The sequence below is a fragment of the Anabrus simplex genome, chromosome 6 (genome assembly GCF_040414725.1).
Source record: "Anabrus simplex isolate iqAnaSimp1 chromosome 6, ASM4041472v1, whole genome shotgun sequence".
Classification (NCBI taxonomy): domain Eukaryota; kingdom Metazoa; phylum Arthropoda; class Insecta; order Orthoptera; family Tettigoniidae; genus Anabrus; species Anabrus simplex.
In genome coordinates this window covers 176849229-176865587 of record NC_090270.1, presented here as the reverse complement: position 1 = coordinate 176865587, position 16359 = coordinate 176849229, and the positions used below count along the sequence as shown (strand labels likewise).

At 37.1% G+C, this 16359-nt stretch overlaps 1 protein-coding gene across 4 annotated transcripts in view; it reads left to right on the top strand.

The window, feature by feature from the left end:
* Window positions 1-4523, top strand: part of D2hgdh (D-2-hydroxyglutaric acid dehydrogenase) — a 61446-nt gene extending 56923 nt beyond the window's left edge. For all 4 annotated transcript variants that reach the window (XM_067150076.2, XM_067150079.2, XM_067150077.2 and 1 more), the window contains exons 8-9: window positions 3881-4167; window positions 4279-4523. In XM_067150076.2, coding sequence (XP_067006177.2) covers window positions 3881-4134 — 254 coding nt within the window. In that variant the 3' untranslated portion in view covers window positions 4135-4167; window positions 4279-4523. The remainder of the gene's footprint in view (window positions 1-3880; window positions 4168-4278) is intronic.
* The last annotated feature ends 11836 nt before the right edge of the window (window positions 4524-16359 follow it).

Sequence of the window (16359 nt, the reverse complement as noted above, 5' to 3'; positions counted from 1 at the left end):
GGCACATGGCTGCAGCTCAAAGAAGATACTAAAACAGTAAAGAATGACAGATGGAGAATATGAGATGCAATTACTATAAGCTAAACCAGTTTCCTCTGATTCTGAAGACATTGCTTGTGTAGAAATAACTGCTTCAAGAACGTGCTAGGTAGACTACTGTTACTTATGTCTTGATGTATTTTGCTCTTTACTTTTCATAAAACACGTATTACTAATTAAAAGTTTCATTAATTGCATAAACTTAGGCTATACTGATGCTATACAAATATACCAATATAGTATGGTTCATTGCAGTTAATTACATTAGAAGCGCAAAAGCTTGAAATTAAAATCCCTTCAAACCTACCAAATACAACAAATTCTAACTGCACACTTTGAGACTGCTTTGGCTAATTTCGGGGTTGCCTGAGGTAACTCGTAATGTATCACTGGTCACCTCGCCAGTGATACCTGGGTTATGTTTTCTCACAGCCTGCGCCCTCAGTCTTGAAATTGAACCTCTTTGTTGGTTCTGGAGAGTGTTGATGTCAAAATTATCACTACATGCGCAAATATACAGAGCTAATTAAAGGAATGTGCTCTTGATAAACCATTTTATTAACACTTATCTATATCTAGGGGGTTTGCTGAACATATAGAACGTGCTGCCACCGATTTGTACATACAATACAAATTAAGATATTTGTTAACTGAAATTATTAAAATAATAATATACCTACATATAAATAAATAAGATACAAATATTGAGTTTTATCTGCTAAACATATTTATGATGTTATGTAGTGTAAAATAATAATTTTAGCAATTAATAAACAATGTAAATAAGTCGTCGGCCGCTATTCATTTCTGGGAATATGTTTTTCTCCTGCAGTTCTTCTTAAAGTGTGTTGGCTCTGTAGAGATGTCGCTGATGATTGATTAAGCCAATCTTCGCATAAAACATGCAGCTACACAGGTTACATCTAAAGATGGGTGGAGGACGCAGTTGGTTCTGACGTAGTTTCTGCTTTTTCATGGGTTCAATTTCTTGTCTGTGACGTGCCTGCTCAATCAGTGAGACACTTCTGCAGTAGCACCAAAGAACATGGTTTTGTGCAGTTGTTGGCCAGGTGTTAGCATTTATTTTGGTGCTATTCAGAGTCTTCTTAAGCTGGTCTTTAAACTACAAGTATACCGGGCGAGTTGGCCGTGGGCGTAGAGGCGCGCGGCTGTGAGCTTGCATCCGGGAGATAGTAGGTTCGAATCCCACTATCGGCAGCCCTGAAGATGGTTTTCCGTGGTTTCCCATTTTCACACCAGGCAAATGCTGGGGCTGTACCTTAATTAAGGCCACGGCCGCTTCCTTCCAACTCCTAGGCCTTTCCTATCCCATCGTCGCCATAAGACCTATCTGTGTCGGTGCGACGTAAAGCCCCTAGCAAAAAAAAAAAAAAAAAAAAACTACAAGTATAACAAAAATGAACTTATCTGGATAATGATTACCATATGTATGAATTTAACAAGAGTCAGCTAGTTTCATTTGGAGGATAAACAAGAGAAATACTTGAATTGGTACACTTAGAAATTAGCAATTCAGTTACACAAGAATTTCCAGACAGCAGCGTTGAAAGCATTTCCACTTTGTCTAGCCCTGATTTTCTCAGGAATTTTGTTCTATTCATGAGATGCAAAAACTGAAGGAGTTGGTGAACATGATAGTTCTGTGGGTTGGCAGTATAAGAAGGGTCGTGTTTATGCTAAGGTATTTCTGACATGGTGTGAGGAGAGGTAATTTGAAGGAATTTTTCAGGAAGACAGTTGTGAAGAATTTGGTATAAGATGCTGAAGTATTAGAAGAAGAGGTCGTGTATTACTGTGTATGCTGCTTCGAAGGGAACAAGCTCACTTAAAGATATAATTTATATCCTAGGGTAAATACATTGTTGAATTATCAGGCTTGAAAGAGGACTATTCCTCTCAAAATGATTAATCTAATCTTGAATTGCTGAACATTTTTCATTTTTAATGCTTGAATGGCAGGTGACACATTAACAAAAACACAAATTTGTATGTAGCAGTTTAGAAGATGCTATTAACACTGTAATTCTCTCAGCATGCAGAATAAACAAAAATGGCTAAAAAGTTTTGTGTTATCTTGCATTCATGTAGTGTGCGTTTCATGAACAATATGCCACGTAAAGCAAATTGGAATTTAAAAAATCATCACCAATATGGAATTGATCCACTTGGTGCTCTGAGTATCTGTGGATGGTATAACAGATAACCTTACAGTTGGATTAGGCTCAGTTGACTTCATGGCTTTGTGCTGTACTACTGGGCCCGCAGGTCAACTGACATTATGTCAAATGATTTGTTTCTCCACTGAGGTTACATAAAAAAAATAAATCCCATCTTAATACTACGGAGGCCGTGAAGAATGGCATGCTGATCCCCGTGGGGCAGAAACACATCACTCACTTGAAAGGTGAGTGGTCATTCAAAATCAGATGAATTATGGAACAATTTGTAGAACACTGTCAATTTATAAAGTTTATAACTGTTAGGTTCTTCAGTCTGCTGAAACTAATTTTGAATAAACAAATTTATGAACTATCTGAAAAAGAAATCATACAGTAACAGAATTATACCTTAAAAAAAAAAAAGAAACAACTTAATTAAGAATAATTCTGTTACCATATGTTTTCTTTTTCAGTTTTCTCTTTTATAGCTTATAAATTAGATGCTTCGTTGGCTGTTTGGTTAGGGGCGCGCAGCTGTGAGCTTGCATTTGGGAGATAGTGGATTCGAACCCCACTGTCGGCAGCCCTAAAGATGGTTACAGCCACAGCTGCTTCCTTCCTACTCCTAGCCATAAGACCTATTCGTGTGGGTGCGACGTAAAGCAACTTGTAAAAAAACAAACAGATGGCTTCACATATCACAAATTATAAAGTACTCTTAAATTCCTGATTATGGGTGGGGCTGAGTGGCTCAGATAGTAGAAGTGCAATACACCACTCTCATGTGGTAGATTTACCAGCGCATAAAAAAAAAACTACTGCAAGACAAAATTCTAGCACCTTGGCATGTCCAAAAACAGTAGTTAGTGGGACGTAAAACCAATAATACCATTATTCCTAATTATAATTGGTACATTAAACTGAACAGTTTGATCTTAAGCTACAGGGAAATTTGGCAGTTATCGTGAGTGTAGTTTTATCTCAGGTCTAAAACATGCTTTATCCTATTGAAGCCTGATTCCTTGGTTGTTAATAATCTGTTGGACCACTAGAGTTACCACAAGAACTGCTTATCAGACAAGTTTTTCACACAGGGCTGGTACAGAATCCCTACTTTTGAAATCAGTAACATGATCGGAGATCAGTAAATCTAGATACTCCATTAGGACGATAAGTAACGGGGTTCAAATGATTTCTGTCACCAATGTCATGCATGAATCTCAAATACTATTATCAGATCAGTTTGAATTGTTTCCTTGTTTTCATCATGGCCCTATTCGAACATTACAACAGAAAATAAGGACTGGTACAGTATTTATATTTCAAACTTCAATAAAATTCTGCTTGGTAGTATGGCTTAAAGCATCCTGATCATGGAAGAGACATTGTTAAAAAATATCTAACTCCTTGTACTGCGTCTGGGCTTACCCTTGCAAGGTTAACCACTGATACAGCTCAAACAATAAATAACCAAATCTTGAGAACTGCACCCTTGGATTTTAATATTAAAATTTGAGGACTGTTATCCTAGTCCTGAGATGGTTAATTTGAGTGTGTGGATACCCATAGAAGAATGCATGGATAGTTCCTTTTATTTGTTATGTTACTATGGTATTTAAATAACATTTATTTATGTTTATGTACTTTGATTTCAATTACAGGTGATGGAAATCTCCATCTGAACATCACTTCTAAAGAATTTGATTATGAAATACATAATCTGGTTGAGCCTTTTGTGTTTGAATGGACTTCTAAACTGAAAGGCAGTGTAAGTGCAGAACATGGCATTGGATTCAAGAAGACAAAATTCATTCACTATTCAAAGTCTGAAAGTTCACTGAATCTCATGAAGGAAATAAAAAAGTTAATGGATCCAAAAGGAATATTAAATCCATACAAAGTACTGCCTAAATGAGAGATATCACCTGTATGCTGTGTGCCCTAGAAGGTACTTCATATTAAACAATAAGGGTGTTATTTCATCTAGTTTGAATGCGAGACTAAATTATCTTTGTTATTTGTTTGTATTTGTTAACAGTTCATATTTTTTTTTTAACAGTTCTAGGTCTATTGAACTACAGATATTGTGCTGGTCTGTTCTCGTAAGGACACCCATTAAGTCTGCAACTCTCTGAAAATGGTACTGATGAAGTTCAGCATATGCCTTTGTCTGTGAAATACAATGTGCACAGCACAGTATTCAGAATGGAAAAGAGTACTGGTAATAATGAACAAGGAAGAATGATCAGTACATTCATAAGATGTAATGTACTGAAGTGAAATAAAAGTAAATTTCAAACTTTATTTAATTTTTGTAAATATTTATTTCCTTTGCAGACTACTGCATCCTTTTCTTTGATCAAGTGAAACCACAAAGTTCAGTGAATGTTTCTTTTCCTTTCTTTTTTGCTAGTGGTTTAATGTTGCCCCTCCCCCCCTGGAATTCTAAAAGGGTTGATATTCAATTGTTTGATATCATACCAGGTTATTTCATAAACTGAACTTACTGACAGTCATCTAGCATCTGTTATAACTGGAAATCTCTGTAAACAATTTAATGTTGCTGATGTTATATTGGTTTTTATTTTCAAGAAAATTGTTAATGTGTGTGTGTGTGTGTGTGTGTGTGTGTGTGTGTGTGTGTGTCCCCCGGGAAAAGATCCTGTGGGCGCCCATGGTCCTAGCATTTGCCTAGTGTGAAAATGGGAAACCACGGAAAACCATCTTCAAGGTTACCGACAGTGGGATTCAAACCCACTATCTCCTAAATGGAAAACCACAGCGACGCAACCCTAACCGCAAGGCCAACAGTGAATAGTTTAAATTAAGAGACAGGAAATTGACAAATACAAGAAGAAAATAAACTGTATTTTCATTTAACCTGAATATGAAGGATTGAAAGAATAATAACATTATTTGTACAAAGTAGTCTTCAACAAACAGAGCAGTATGCACTAATAGGCCAAAAGTCACGGGAAGGGGTGTCCCGTTAGAAAATGTGCCATGTATGAACCCTGAGCGTTGCAGCTAGCTGCGGCATAGCTGAGCAGTCTGTCACAGACACCAGTGTTGTGAAGATGGCAACACGTCCCGAGTTAACCAACTATGAACGTGGGATGATCATCGGCGCACAGTGCATAGGTCGTAACATTGCGGAGATTACACACAAACTCGGGTTTCTGAGGTCACCAGTGTCGAGCGTGGATCTTCAATATTGCAGAGAGAATGTTACCACCTGTGTAAACTGCTGCACGGGAAGACCACAGGTATTTAACGGAAGGACATCACGTCGCCCCTGCAGTGCCATACTGGGCGCTCTACGGGCTACTGTGTGTTAGATCACCACCCAGTTGAATGTTGGGAGTCAGGAACCCATTTATACCAGGACTGTAAGGAGGCAACTGCACCACATAGGCTTCAGGAGCCGGCGACTAACTTCTGTCCCTATGCTGACATGTCGACGCAGAGCTCAACGATGTGCATGGGCCCACGAACATTGGCAAAAGGACCCTGGAGCAGTGGGAATGAGTGGTATGGCCCAATGAATCCCAGTTCCAGTTGTATCGAGCTGATGTGCGTGTGAGAGTGTGATGTATGCCCCATGAAGCTATGGATCCTGCATGTCAACAAAATTGTGTCCAGGTGGGAGGTGGCCCAGTTCTGGTCTAGGCGGCATTCTCATGGTTGCAGTTTGGCCCCATTGTCTGGCTGCAGGGATCGCTGACAGGTGCAAGTTATGTGGACATTCTTTCAGATCATCTGCATCCATTTCTGGTCCTAGAGTATCCTGATGGAGATGTCATGTTTCAACAGAAAAATGCCCCATATCACCACTCTGTGGTGGCATGCAAGTGGTTGGAGGAACACTTCAGTGAAGTTTATGACCACGATTGGCCCTCCAGATCCCCCAATCTTAATCCAATCGAGATGCGTCGGTCCAGATCCCCCCGGAATGATTCCAACACCTTGTAGAGCCGATGCCTCACCATTGCTGCCCTGACTTGTTATTAACATCACATTCAGTGTCTTCCCATGACTTTTGGCCACTCAGTGCATTTAAAGGTTAATCAATTAACACAGGAGAAGTTCCCATTTTTCATCAGCCTCTGTACAAACTTTCTGAATTGTAGTTGCAAATTGTAGTTAAAGCATAATATAGGCAGGACAATGGCTGAGAGCAAGGTTTGTTGAAGATGAGAAAAATTTTCGGCTATATTCTGCTGTACATACAATTTTCTTCAGGTCACCCAACACATTTCTGTGGTCACTGTAGCAACCATGGCTCAGTTTGGATTTAAGGCTGGTTAATCCTGATGCTACGTGATTTTTCAGATGAAAATTTTACCCAAAGGCTAGAAAGCCAGCCACTGTACTACATCACATTTAAAATCAAGCACTGGATTTTCTACATGAATCATGGTGTTGTGTCACAAACTGTCCTCAATTTTGCTTATGTGCACTTGGAAAAAAGAAATTAACATGGATAATTTTTAAGTTTCAGTTGTGTATTTTTGTCTGACGGCTACATTTTATGATTGAATTTATTGATGGTCCTGAAGAACACCTTGTATGAACAGAGGGAGAGTACAGTATAAACTCCAGCCTCCATAGGTATCATTACTTACTCCATCCTGTGAAACTTCATGGCCACTACGATCCGAAGTTCCTCAGTGTCTGAAATATGATCCTTGTGTATCGGATACTATTACCAGGTCCTTGAAATGGACAGGTGTTTACGGAGTCATTGCGGTCAATTTGACCACGTATATATTCCCAGATATATTCCAATACAATCTAAATCTGAAGCCAGAGTAAGCCAGTCGATAAGTTCACTGTGTGCTTGTTGAACAAATCAAACTTAATTAATTGGGGGGAGAGGTCCTACTGAAAATGTGAAGCTGGATCATCCAATTCCACTCAGAATCCTAATAATTTGCATAATATCCAGGGGAGGACAAATGAGAACAAAATTTAGGAGCCAGCAAAATTTCTTAGGAGTCAGGCATATATCTATAGCAATGGTATTCAACCGGTGCAACATGGAATGACTGTCTGGGATGCTGCAGATTTTTTCATAGTAGTGAGGAGACCGTTTTGGGAAATTTCATTTTTGGTATTTGTCAACAGTAGCAGCGATTGGGAATTAGAAGTGGGGGGGAGAGGGGAATACAAAGAAAACAAAAAGTACCATGGTTTGTGGGATATAGCAGGTGGTATATACATCAAAATTTTAAAAAAATCTATAAAATGGTAAGTTTTTTTAATGCTCTCTGAGCAAATTTTGATAGAGAGGTAAAAGTTGACAGTCTACCAAATTAAGTGCGATAATAATAGTTTCTTGAGATTTTGATTCAATAGTATACAATAAAACTTTCATCAAAGGAACAATATTACACATGTATTACAATTAAATAGAAGCACGGCATTATACAATTAAAAATCTTGTAGTATTTGACTACAAACTAACAGATACTAAAAAGACTGCCAGACTGACAAATGCATGTGGCAAGCAGGTGAATTACATCTCAGTGTCCATGACCCCAGCAAAAAATATAACCTTGCTACCTTTCCTCACAGCACATGCAAGTCTCCACTATTTATTGTGGTGCTATACAAATCCGTTAGCTGCAACTGCAACAAAAAACATTTTGTGCGTATTTCTGCAAATAATTTTGTTAATAATTGAAGAAAATAGAGGAAAGAATTAGCTGGTAAGATAACAGAGTTTGTACAAATGGTATTTCTTAAATAATTCCTAGTTTCAGGTGGCTAAAATGGAATATAATCACCACCACTGTTTGTCACCCTGAGTGGCCTCTGAGGAATTTCACTCCAGATGTTGATCAGCCTGCATAAGAAACCCTAACCTTGAAACTAAACTAACAAACAGTTAGCAGCAACGTAGATTTTTGTGTTTCCAACTCTTTCTGAATTTGGTAAGTAGAAGTAAAAAACAAAACTTAAGGACAAAAAAAAAAAAGGTAACGAGTACAGAAAATGCAAGTATAGAAAATACGATTATAATAACTAATATTTTGGTGTCACTTGCACTCTTGTGAACAATGAACAGCATCCACAATGTGTTTTGTGTTTGAAAGTACTTTTTGTTGAATGTATGCAACCTAGAAATTGAAGCATAATTTAGGAATGATGTGGCCAAACCAAGATAATATTTCTCTACAAAACTGAATCAAATGAAACAACGTAAGTCAGCATTTTCTAAACAGGCAGCAATCTCGAGTAAAGCTGCTCTGGCGTCCTGCAGTGTAGCTTACAGGTGGCAAAATGTAAGGAAACCCATACGATTGCACAAGAACTAGGCCTAATTATACCATATGCTATTGACAAGGTGTTCACTATGCTTGGAGAATTCAGAGAAAAACAGCTTCTACCCATTCCTTTGGCTGACACTACAATCAGTCATTGAATTCAAGATCAAGGAGAAGATCTTCATGAACAAATTGTAGAAAAACAATGAGAGATTTTGATTTACACCAGTTACAGCAAGCAAAGATTTGTTTGAAACTGTGGACAAATTCATGACAGAAAAAAATAAAATAAAATGAGTGGGTTCATTGTGTTAGTGTGTGCACTGATGGTGGACGTTCCATGTACAGCTGTTACAATGGCCACAAGCACTTAAGAAGTTATTATATTAATAAAAACCACCTTTCCAATACACAATAGTCCTTTATATTTAGGATAAAACCATTAATAGATATTACAAGTAGGACGTTTCGCTCATTCTTAGTGAGCATCATCAGCTAGAGATAACTTAATCCATGGCGGTATATATAACTAAAAAAAAGTCTCATATTACATTGATAAAATACGAATTTTAACAATTTAAAAATAATCAGTACGATTATATTATGTCTATTAAAACAAATATTGATCATTAAAATTGCTTAAAATGTAAGTGGAACGAATGACATGAAAATGTTACTATAATATGTAGTGATTAATTGTTCGTATAAATCAATGACCATAACAATCTTCGCTCAATGGCATTAGACTGTTTATGATCAAATGACTGACCCACCATGGATTAAGTTATCTCTAGCTGATGATGCTCACGAAGAATGAGCGAAACATGTCCTACTTGTAATATCTATTAATGGTTTTATCCTAAATATAAAGGACAATTGTGTATTGGAAAGGTGGTTTTAATTAATATAATAACTTCTTATTCTGAAATCCAATACCGTTTTATAATGAGATTCATAACTTGTAACACACGCACTATCTGCAACACAGCTCCTGATACTAAGTGGACCCATTTTATTAGCCTCAGAGAAGCACTTGTTTTGCAGATTCTGAATCCAATTCTGCAAATTGTCATAAATGTGGTGAACATTATTAAAAATCCTCAGAAAGTTAAGATTTGTTAGTCAAATGTGTCATGACATGGTAGCTGAATATACATCTCTCTTATTTTACAGCAGCACTCGTTGGCTTTTCAGAGAAAATGCCTTATTGTATATTTTTGAACCTAGGCAAGAACTGTATTCTTACCTAGAAGAAACCATATTAGTGCTAAGTACTTTCTGGACACTGACTTTCTGTTCCAAGACTGCATACCTATGTGATCTTTCTGAGTAGTTAAATTTATGAAATAAGCTTCAGCAAGAAACTCATTTGATTCAGCTTACTGACAAAGTTTCAGCCTTCAGAAAGAAGCTTCTTTGGAAGACCAAAATAAATAACGGAGGAGAAATGGACGATTTCCCATGTTTGCAGCATTCCATACAAGACAATGAGACATTACTGCAGATATTTATAGTTTCTGTAATTGAGGACTATTTATCATGGACCATTTCTCATGTTTTTCAGCATTTCATAGAAGACAATGAGACATTATTGCAGATATATCGTTTCTGTAATTGAGGACTAATTATCTGAACTCTCTTCATTTTGGATTTTTCCAGCCCTGATGATATACAACTAGGGAGCAAATTGTAAACTCATCTGAAAATATGGTGTAATTCCAATCAAGGTCTTCATTTAACTTGATAAATGAAGGCAGTAAAGCATGTGTGGTCATTGTAGGAGAGAACCTCTTCTTTAGTAGCACTGAGACAAACGCGGCTGACATCTTCTAACAGATGGCAGATAGTCTGAAAACATTTTGGTGACTTCCCTGCAGTGGGTTACATTTAAAAAAGAATTCTCCCACTAAGGTATCAACCAATAAGCTATCCTCAGGAGCAGAAGTCCTTCTTGAACTGGCCCCTTGACGCTGACCTATTTCTCCTGTCATTTGTCTTAACGATATCTGATCACTGAATGTAAAACATAGCTGCCTCTAGTGCGAGGGGTAGGGGTAGGGGAACTGCCACAGTGCATTCAAGTCAGCTTTTGACTCACAGAAGGCACTTGTGCACTGAAAACTGACAATTTATTGTTTTTGTTGGTTCAAAATTTTCAGCTTGGATTTATGGGAATACTGAAATATTGAGACTCGAAACACCGAGACTCTACTATAGTTGTAAATGAAAATGCAGTCAATATAGCTACGTTTTGGATGGATGTTGGAATCTGGACACAAAAAGTAAGTATGAAAGAAAGGTTGTTTTTACACCTAAATTACCCCAGCTCACCCTAACATCACCAATGGAGGGAAGAAGAGAGACTCTCCAGGCTGTGGTGGACAGAAGGTTATTAGAGGAAGGAAAAAAAGATAGGAACTGCTATCTGATGTTAAGTGTCTTTGACAGCAAAACAACTGTCTAAAATATAGTTTGATTAGTAGAAATGCACTTCTTACAGGGGCTACAATATTCGCTTAGTCATTCTGTACAGTGTTAACGGGTTGATAACTGTTCATATCAAGCGAAAATACTCTTGAGCTTTGGAAGGCAGTTAGTTATAACTGTGGAGCACTTGAGAAGAAGCTGACTGGGATTATTTTCTTGGACGGCATGAGGTTAGAATTCTTTGTTTGGACAGTTTAGAGTAGGCTAGCTCTTACAGGAAAAATTTCAACTGAGGTTGCTGTTGTTTACGCATACCTGCATACTAGGCTATATAATTAATTATAATTCTGCTGTATAATTAGGTTTTCATTTTTAAGTATTTCAAGAGTAGTCAGTGGTATATGCTTTTAATCATCGTACTTTATTATTCCAAGTTTAAGGGTCGACGCCCCGAAAAATAGCATTAAAAAAAATCCAAGTTAGTGAAATACACAATCACAAGAGTAACTTATTCATAATTAAAAATACAGACAAGTTGAAGTAGGCTATTTCAAGTAGCAGTAGTGGAGTTAGTTTTTTTAAACTGGTTTAGATCTATTAACAGAGGTTTACTTATATCTTAGGCCCATGCCACAGTGCATGCAACAGACTGGAAGAGTGCATTGACTTGCATGGATTAATTAGACACGAGTTCACATCTTCTGTTTATTTGCTGCCTTAGAAACAAAATGCATGCTGAAATATAACAGTCATGCAAAAATTCCTGTCAGAAATAAGACCTCAAAAATGAAATTGATTATGTTACAGTCAATCAGCAAAGATGCAAAAAATGGCATTTTCTTAGGAAAATAAGTATAAGCTAATCCAGCTTTCTTCTTATCCCACACTTTGTACATCAAGACTAAAGATCTGTCAAGATGGCCCATAATGAGTTTGTTGGGGACTGAGAAGAAATGGATAAGCCTACAGACAAATTGAGATTGATGAGGAGATGGCCTATCTATTTGAGGATGGCAGTGTATGAAGACTTGCATAGATTAGACATGACTGCACATCTTCTGTCTCTTTGCTGCCTTGGAAACAAGATGCATGCTGAAATAGTACAGACCCATCATGTAAATATTCCTGTCAGGAATTAAATTACTCACTGAAAATTACTCATCGGTTTAACGTTGCATTAACACATAAAAGAATTTCGGCGACATAAAAATCAGAAAGGAATGGGAAGGTAGCGACCATGGCCTTAATTAAACATTTGCTTGGTGAGTAAATGGGAAACAAAGAAAAACCATCTTCAGGACTACCAACAGTGGGATTCAAACCCTTGTTCTTTGTTTTCATGGTACTGCTCCCTCTTCAAATACTGACCTGCCATTGTGTTGATCGTATTAAGTGTTTCCTATTCAAGTTACTATCTCTCTAGCCTATATGACTATTTCCAAGACTTAAGTGATGTCTGTAGAGAAGGAACCTAATACAATTGAATGTCGGATAGGAAATGTGAAACTGGAACAATATGGATAATTTTAAATACTTCGGATCAGTATTCCGCCAGGATGATATTACAGTGGGTGAAAATAAATCAAGGTGCATTAAAGCTCCCAGTTCTTATAAACAATACGATGGAAGTGAGCTCTCAGATTAAATTATTCTTACATCGCTCCATTTTCAGACCGAGTTTGGGGTACGGAAGTGAAAGTTGGGTGGACTCTGGCTATCTTATTCATATGTTGGAAGTAACAGTCTTGAAAGTAGTGGTAATAATATTTTTTTTTTTTTTTTTTTGTGTGTGTGTGGCTATTGCTAGCCTGGTGCAGCCCTTGTAAGGCAGATCCTCTTGACAAGGCTAGGCAGCATCTGCCGTGTATATAAAACTGTGTGTTATTGTGGTGGAGGATAGTGTTCTTTCTCTTATTATTATTATTATTTTTTTTGCTAGTGGTTGCATTAACACATAAAAGGTTTTCGGCAACACAAAAATCAGGAATAGGAAGGTAGCGACCATGGCCTTAATTAAAGCACATCCCCAGCATTTGCTTAGTGTGTAAATGGAAAACAAAGAAAAATCAGGGCTACCAACAGTGGGATTCAAACCCACCATCGGATAGTATTCTGTGTGGTGCATGAACTGCAGGGATGCTGGGAACAGCACAAACACCCAGTCCTGAAGCCTAGGGAATTAATCATTTAAAATTAAAATCTCTTTTCCAGCCAGGAATTGAACCTGGAGCCCTTTGACTCAAAAGCCATTATGCTAACCATTCAGCCAAGGAGGAGACAGACAGTAGTGAGAATGACTGCTGGCACAAACAGTCGAGAACAATGCCAGAAGGCCACTCGCAATGCAAGCAGTTAAAGCCTAAGTTAGGAATGAACTCAAATGCTGCAAATAAACTAGCTTTGTTGGTGGAGTAATGTGATGCGAATGGTGGTGGATAGGTTACATAGGCGAGTAATGGATTTGGCCATGGAGGGTAGGAAAAGTAAAGGAAGACCAAGGCAACTAAGATGTATGGAACCAACACAAGGCTACTGTGTTAACTGCAAAAAGAGGATTGTGGAGGGGCATAGTTAATTAATGAAGGCTTGCAACCTGAGCACTCAAAGGAACAATAGTTATGATAAAGATGTATATGTATGTGTTGTTTGCTGTTGACAAATTATTTATGGGAATAAGAATGATCTCCAAAGATCATTTGATGAATTTTATATTCTGTGGTAGAACTACAATATCATATACCTCTAATCAAAAGATGAAGATGAAGATTTTGGTATTAATAATAATAATAATAATAATAATAATAATAATAATAATAATAATAATAATAATAATAATAATGTTATTTGCTTTACGTCCCACTAACTACTTTTACGGTCTTCGGAGACGCCGAGGTGCCGGAATTTAGTCCTGCAGGAGTTCTTTTACGTGCCAGTAAATCTACCGACACGAGGCTGTCGTATTTGAGCACCTTCAAATACCACCGGACTGAGCCAGGATCGAACCTGCCAAGTTGGGGTCAGAAGGCCAGCGCCTTAACCGTCTGAGCCACTCAGCCCGGCGATTTTGGTATTTAGAGGAATTCAGATAATTAAAACAAAAATATGGAAATAATTATTTTTGTATCTTACCATAGCCTATGTTACAACCCAGATAGAAGTATGGTATTTATTCTGATTCTATCTGGGTTGTAACATGGGCTATCGTAAGATACAAAAATAATTAATTACATTGATTTTATTGAAGATCTACAGATGGAATGATTTACTAAACACTGGAGAATAAAATCAGAAGAAAAAAACTTTCTAAAATTGTATATAACTTTAACAATGCAAACATAAGGTCTATTGTATGGTTGTGAAGATTTTCAAATCGAAATCCATAATATATGTGTGCAGCTGAAATTAAATTGTACAGTAAAGAAGGAGGTAATACAAGACTAGGCAAATTAAGACATAATAATATAGCCTATATATATATTACATACTTCCTCAATTTACACGCTACCTAAAAGACAAAGTATAATTTACACCAGCTAAATGTGTGTGTAAAGGAAAAATAAATAAAACAATATATTGTACTTAAAGAAAATACTTATTGACAATTTTAAGGCAGAAAGTGCAATGTCATTAATCAAAGATTTTGGTAGGTGGAATGTCTTGCAGAACTCAACAAATTTTCATGGTATTATGCCCCTACTCACCATCACCAAGCCTATGACTACAATTTTTTTTTTTTTAGGTTATATGTTTTCTTGTGGAATGTCGGCAGGTTGACTTGCGGAGGATTCAAAGTGGATGGTTGGATCAATTATATACCCAACACTGTAGTCTTTGGAGGCAATCATATCAGTCCCTCGAGTGCTTCCATTCTCTGCCAAGCTGTAGATCTCTTCTTGGATGGTAAATCCAGTTCTTCTGAAGGCCTGGGCATTAGATGAAAATCTCTAATATTACAAATAAAAATGAAGCAGAAAACTCCTCAAGTGCACAGTCACTGAATTGTGCTTCAAAGGAGGCTGACAGTGATGTCTCAACAACGGTGTACTATCTCCCAGCGTCTTAGAGAGGTGTGGTAATCCAAATGATGAATTCACTGCCACTCTGGGGTGAAATACTGGTAATTCCATGAATGATACAGTCTTAAGCCCTTAAATACTTTCAACAATGAATAAATCTCTAGGAAAGCACACATGATGAACAACCGATGAAACAGGTTACTATAACCCAAAAGACAGCAGAAATTAGGGATGATAACAACGAAGATGAAATGATGTATGAAGCCGAAATGGACAGCCACCTAATCCATGAAGTACAGAAGAAGAAGATGAGTTACAGAAAGCACTGTGAATGCAATGCCATACCGGAAAGGTTACCTCACCATAAGAAATGTAACAAACAGATAAGCAGTTCTCACTCGAAACATTAAATGAGAAAGTAGAACATGAAATAACCACAGGATTTTCAATTCCCAACGGGCCACCAGAAAGTTTAAATTGTCATGACTTTCTTTTTACATTACAATAACAATAATTTAAATAATTATAGTAATTTTTGTTGTTGTTGCTGCATCAAGAGTAAATTACATATAGTGAAGTAGGCTATTCTGCCTGCAGCTAAAAACCCGTAACTGTGTCATTTTAGGAGAGATGGCTAGGGTGGTTTGGCACAGCAATAACTTTTAAGCCTGACTTGTAACGTAAAGAAATATACTTGGTTGGATATTTGAAAAATACTTCACATTAACATTTCCCTAAAGTTAAAGACAATAAGAAATTAAAGAACATAAATCAGAATGAATGTTCGTAAATAATTAACAGCAACTTTCCAACTGATTAGGTTTCAGAGATCGATCGACCAATCAATCAATCAATCAATCAATCAATCAATTGATCTGCATTTAGGGCAATCATCCAAGTGGCAGATTCTCAGTCTGTTGCTTATCTAGTCTTTTCTTAAATAATTGCAAAGAATTTGGAAATTTATTGAAAATCTACCTTGGTATATTATTCCAATCCCTAACTCCCCTTCTTATAAACAAATATTTGCCCCAATTTGTCATCTTGAATTCCAATTTTATCTTCATACTGTGATTTTTCCTACTTTTAGGCTATAGACACCACTCAAACTTATTCATCTGCTAATGTAATTCCATGCCATCTCTCCACTGACAGCTCGTCTCCTTTCTCCCAGGTCAAGATTCCAGCCTAAATTTTGCAACATTTTCGCAAAGCTATTCTTTTGTTGGAAATCACGCAGAACAGATCGAGCTGCTTTTCTTTGGATTTTTTCCAGTTCTCAAATCAAGTAATCCTGGTGAGGGTCCCATACACTGGACTCATACTCTAGTTGAGGTCTTAACAGAGACTTATATGCCCTGTCCTTTACATCCTTACTACAACCCTTAAATACCTCAGAGATCTGTACCCTTTATTTACTCTCAGAAA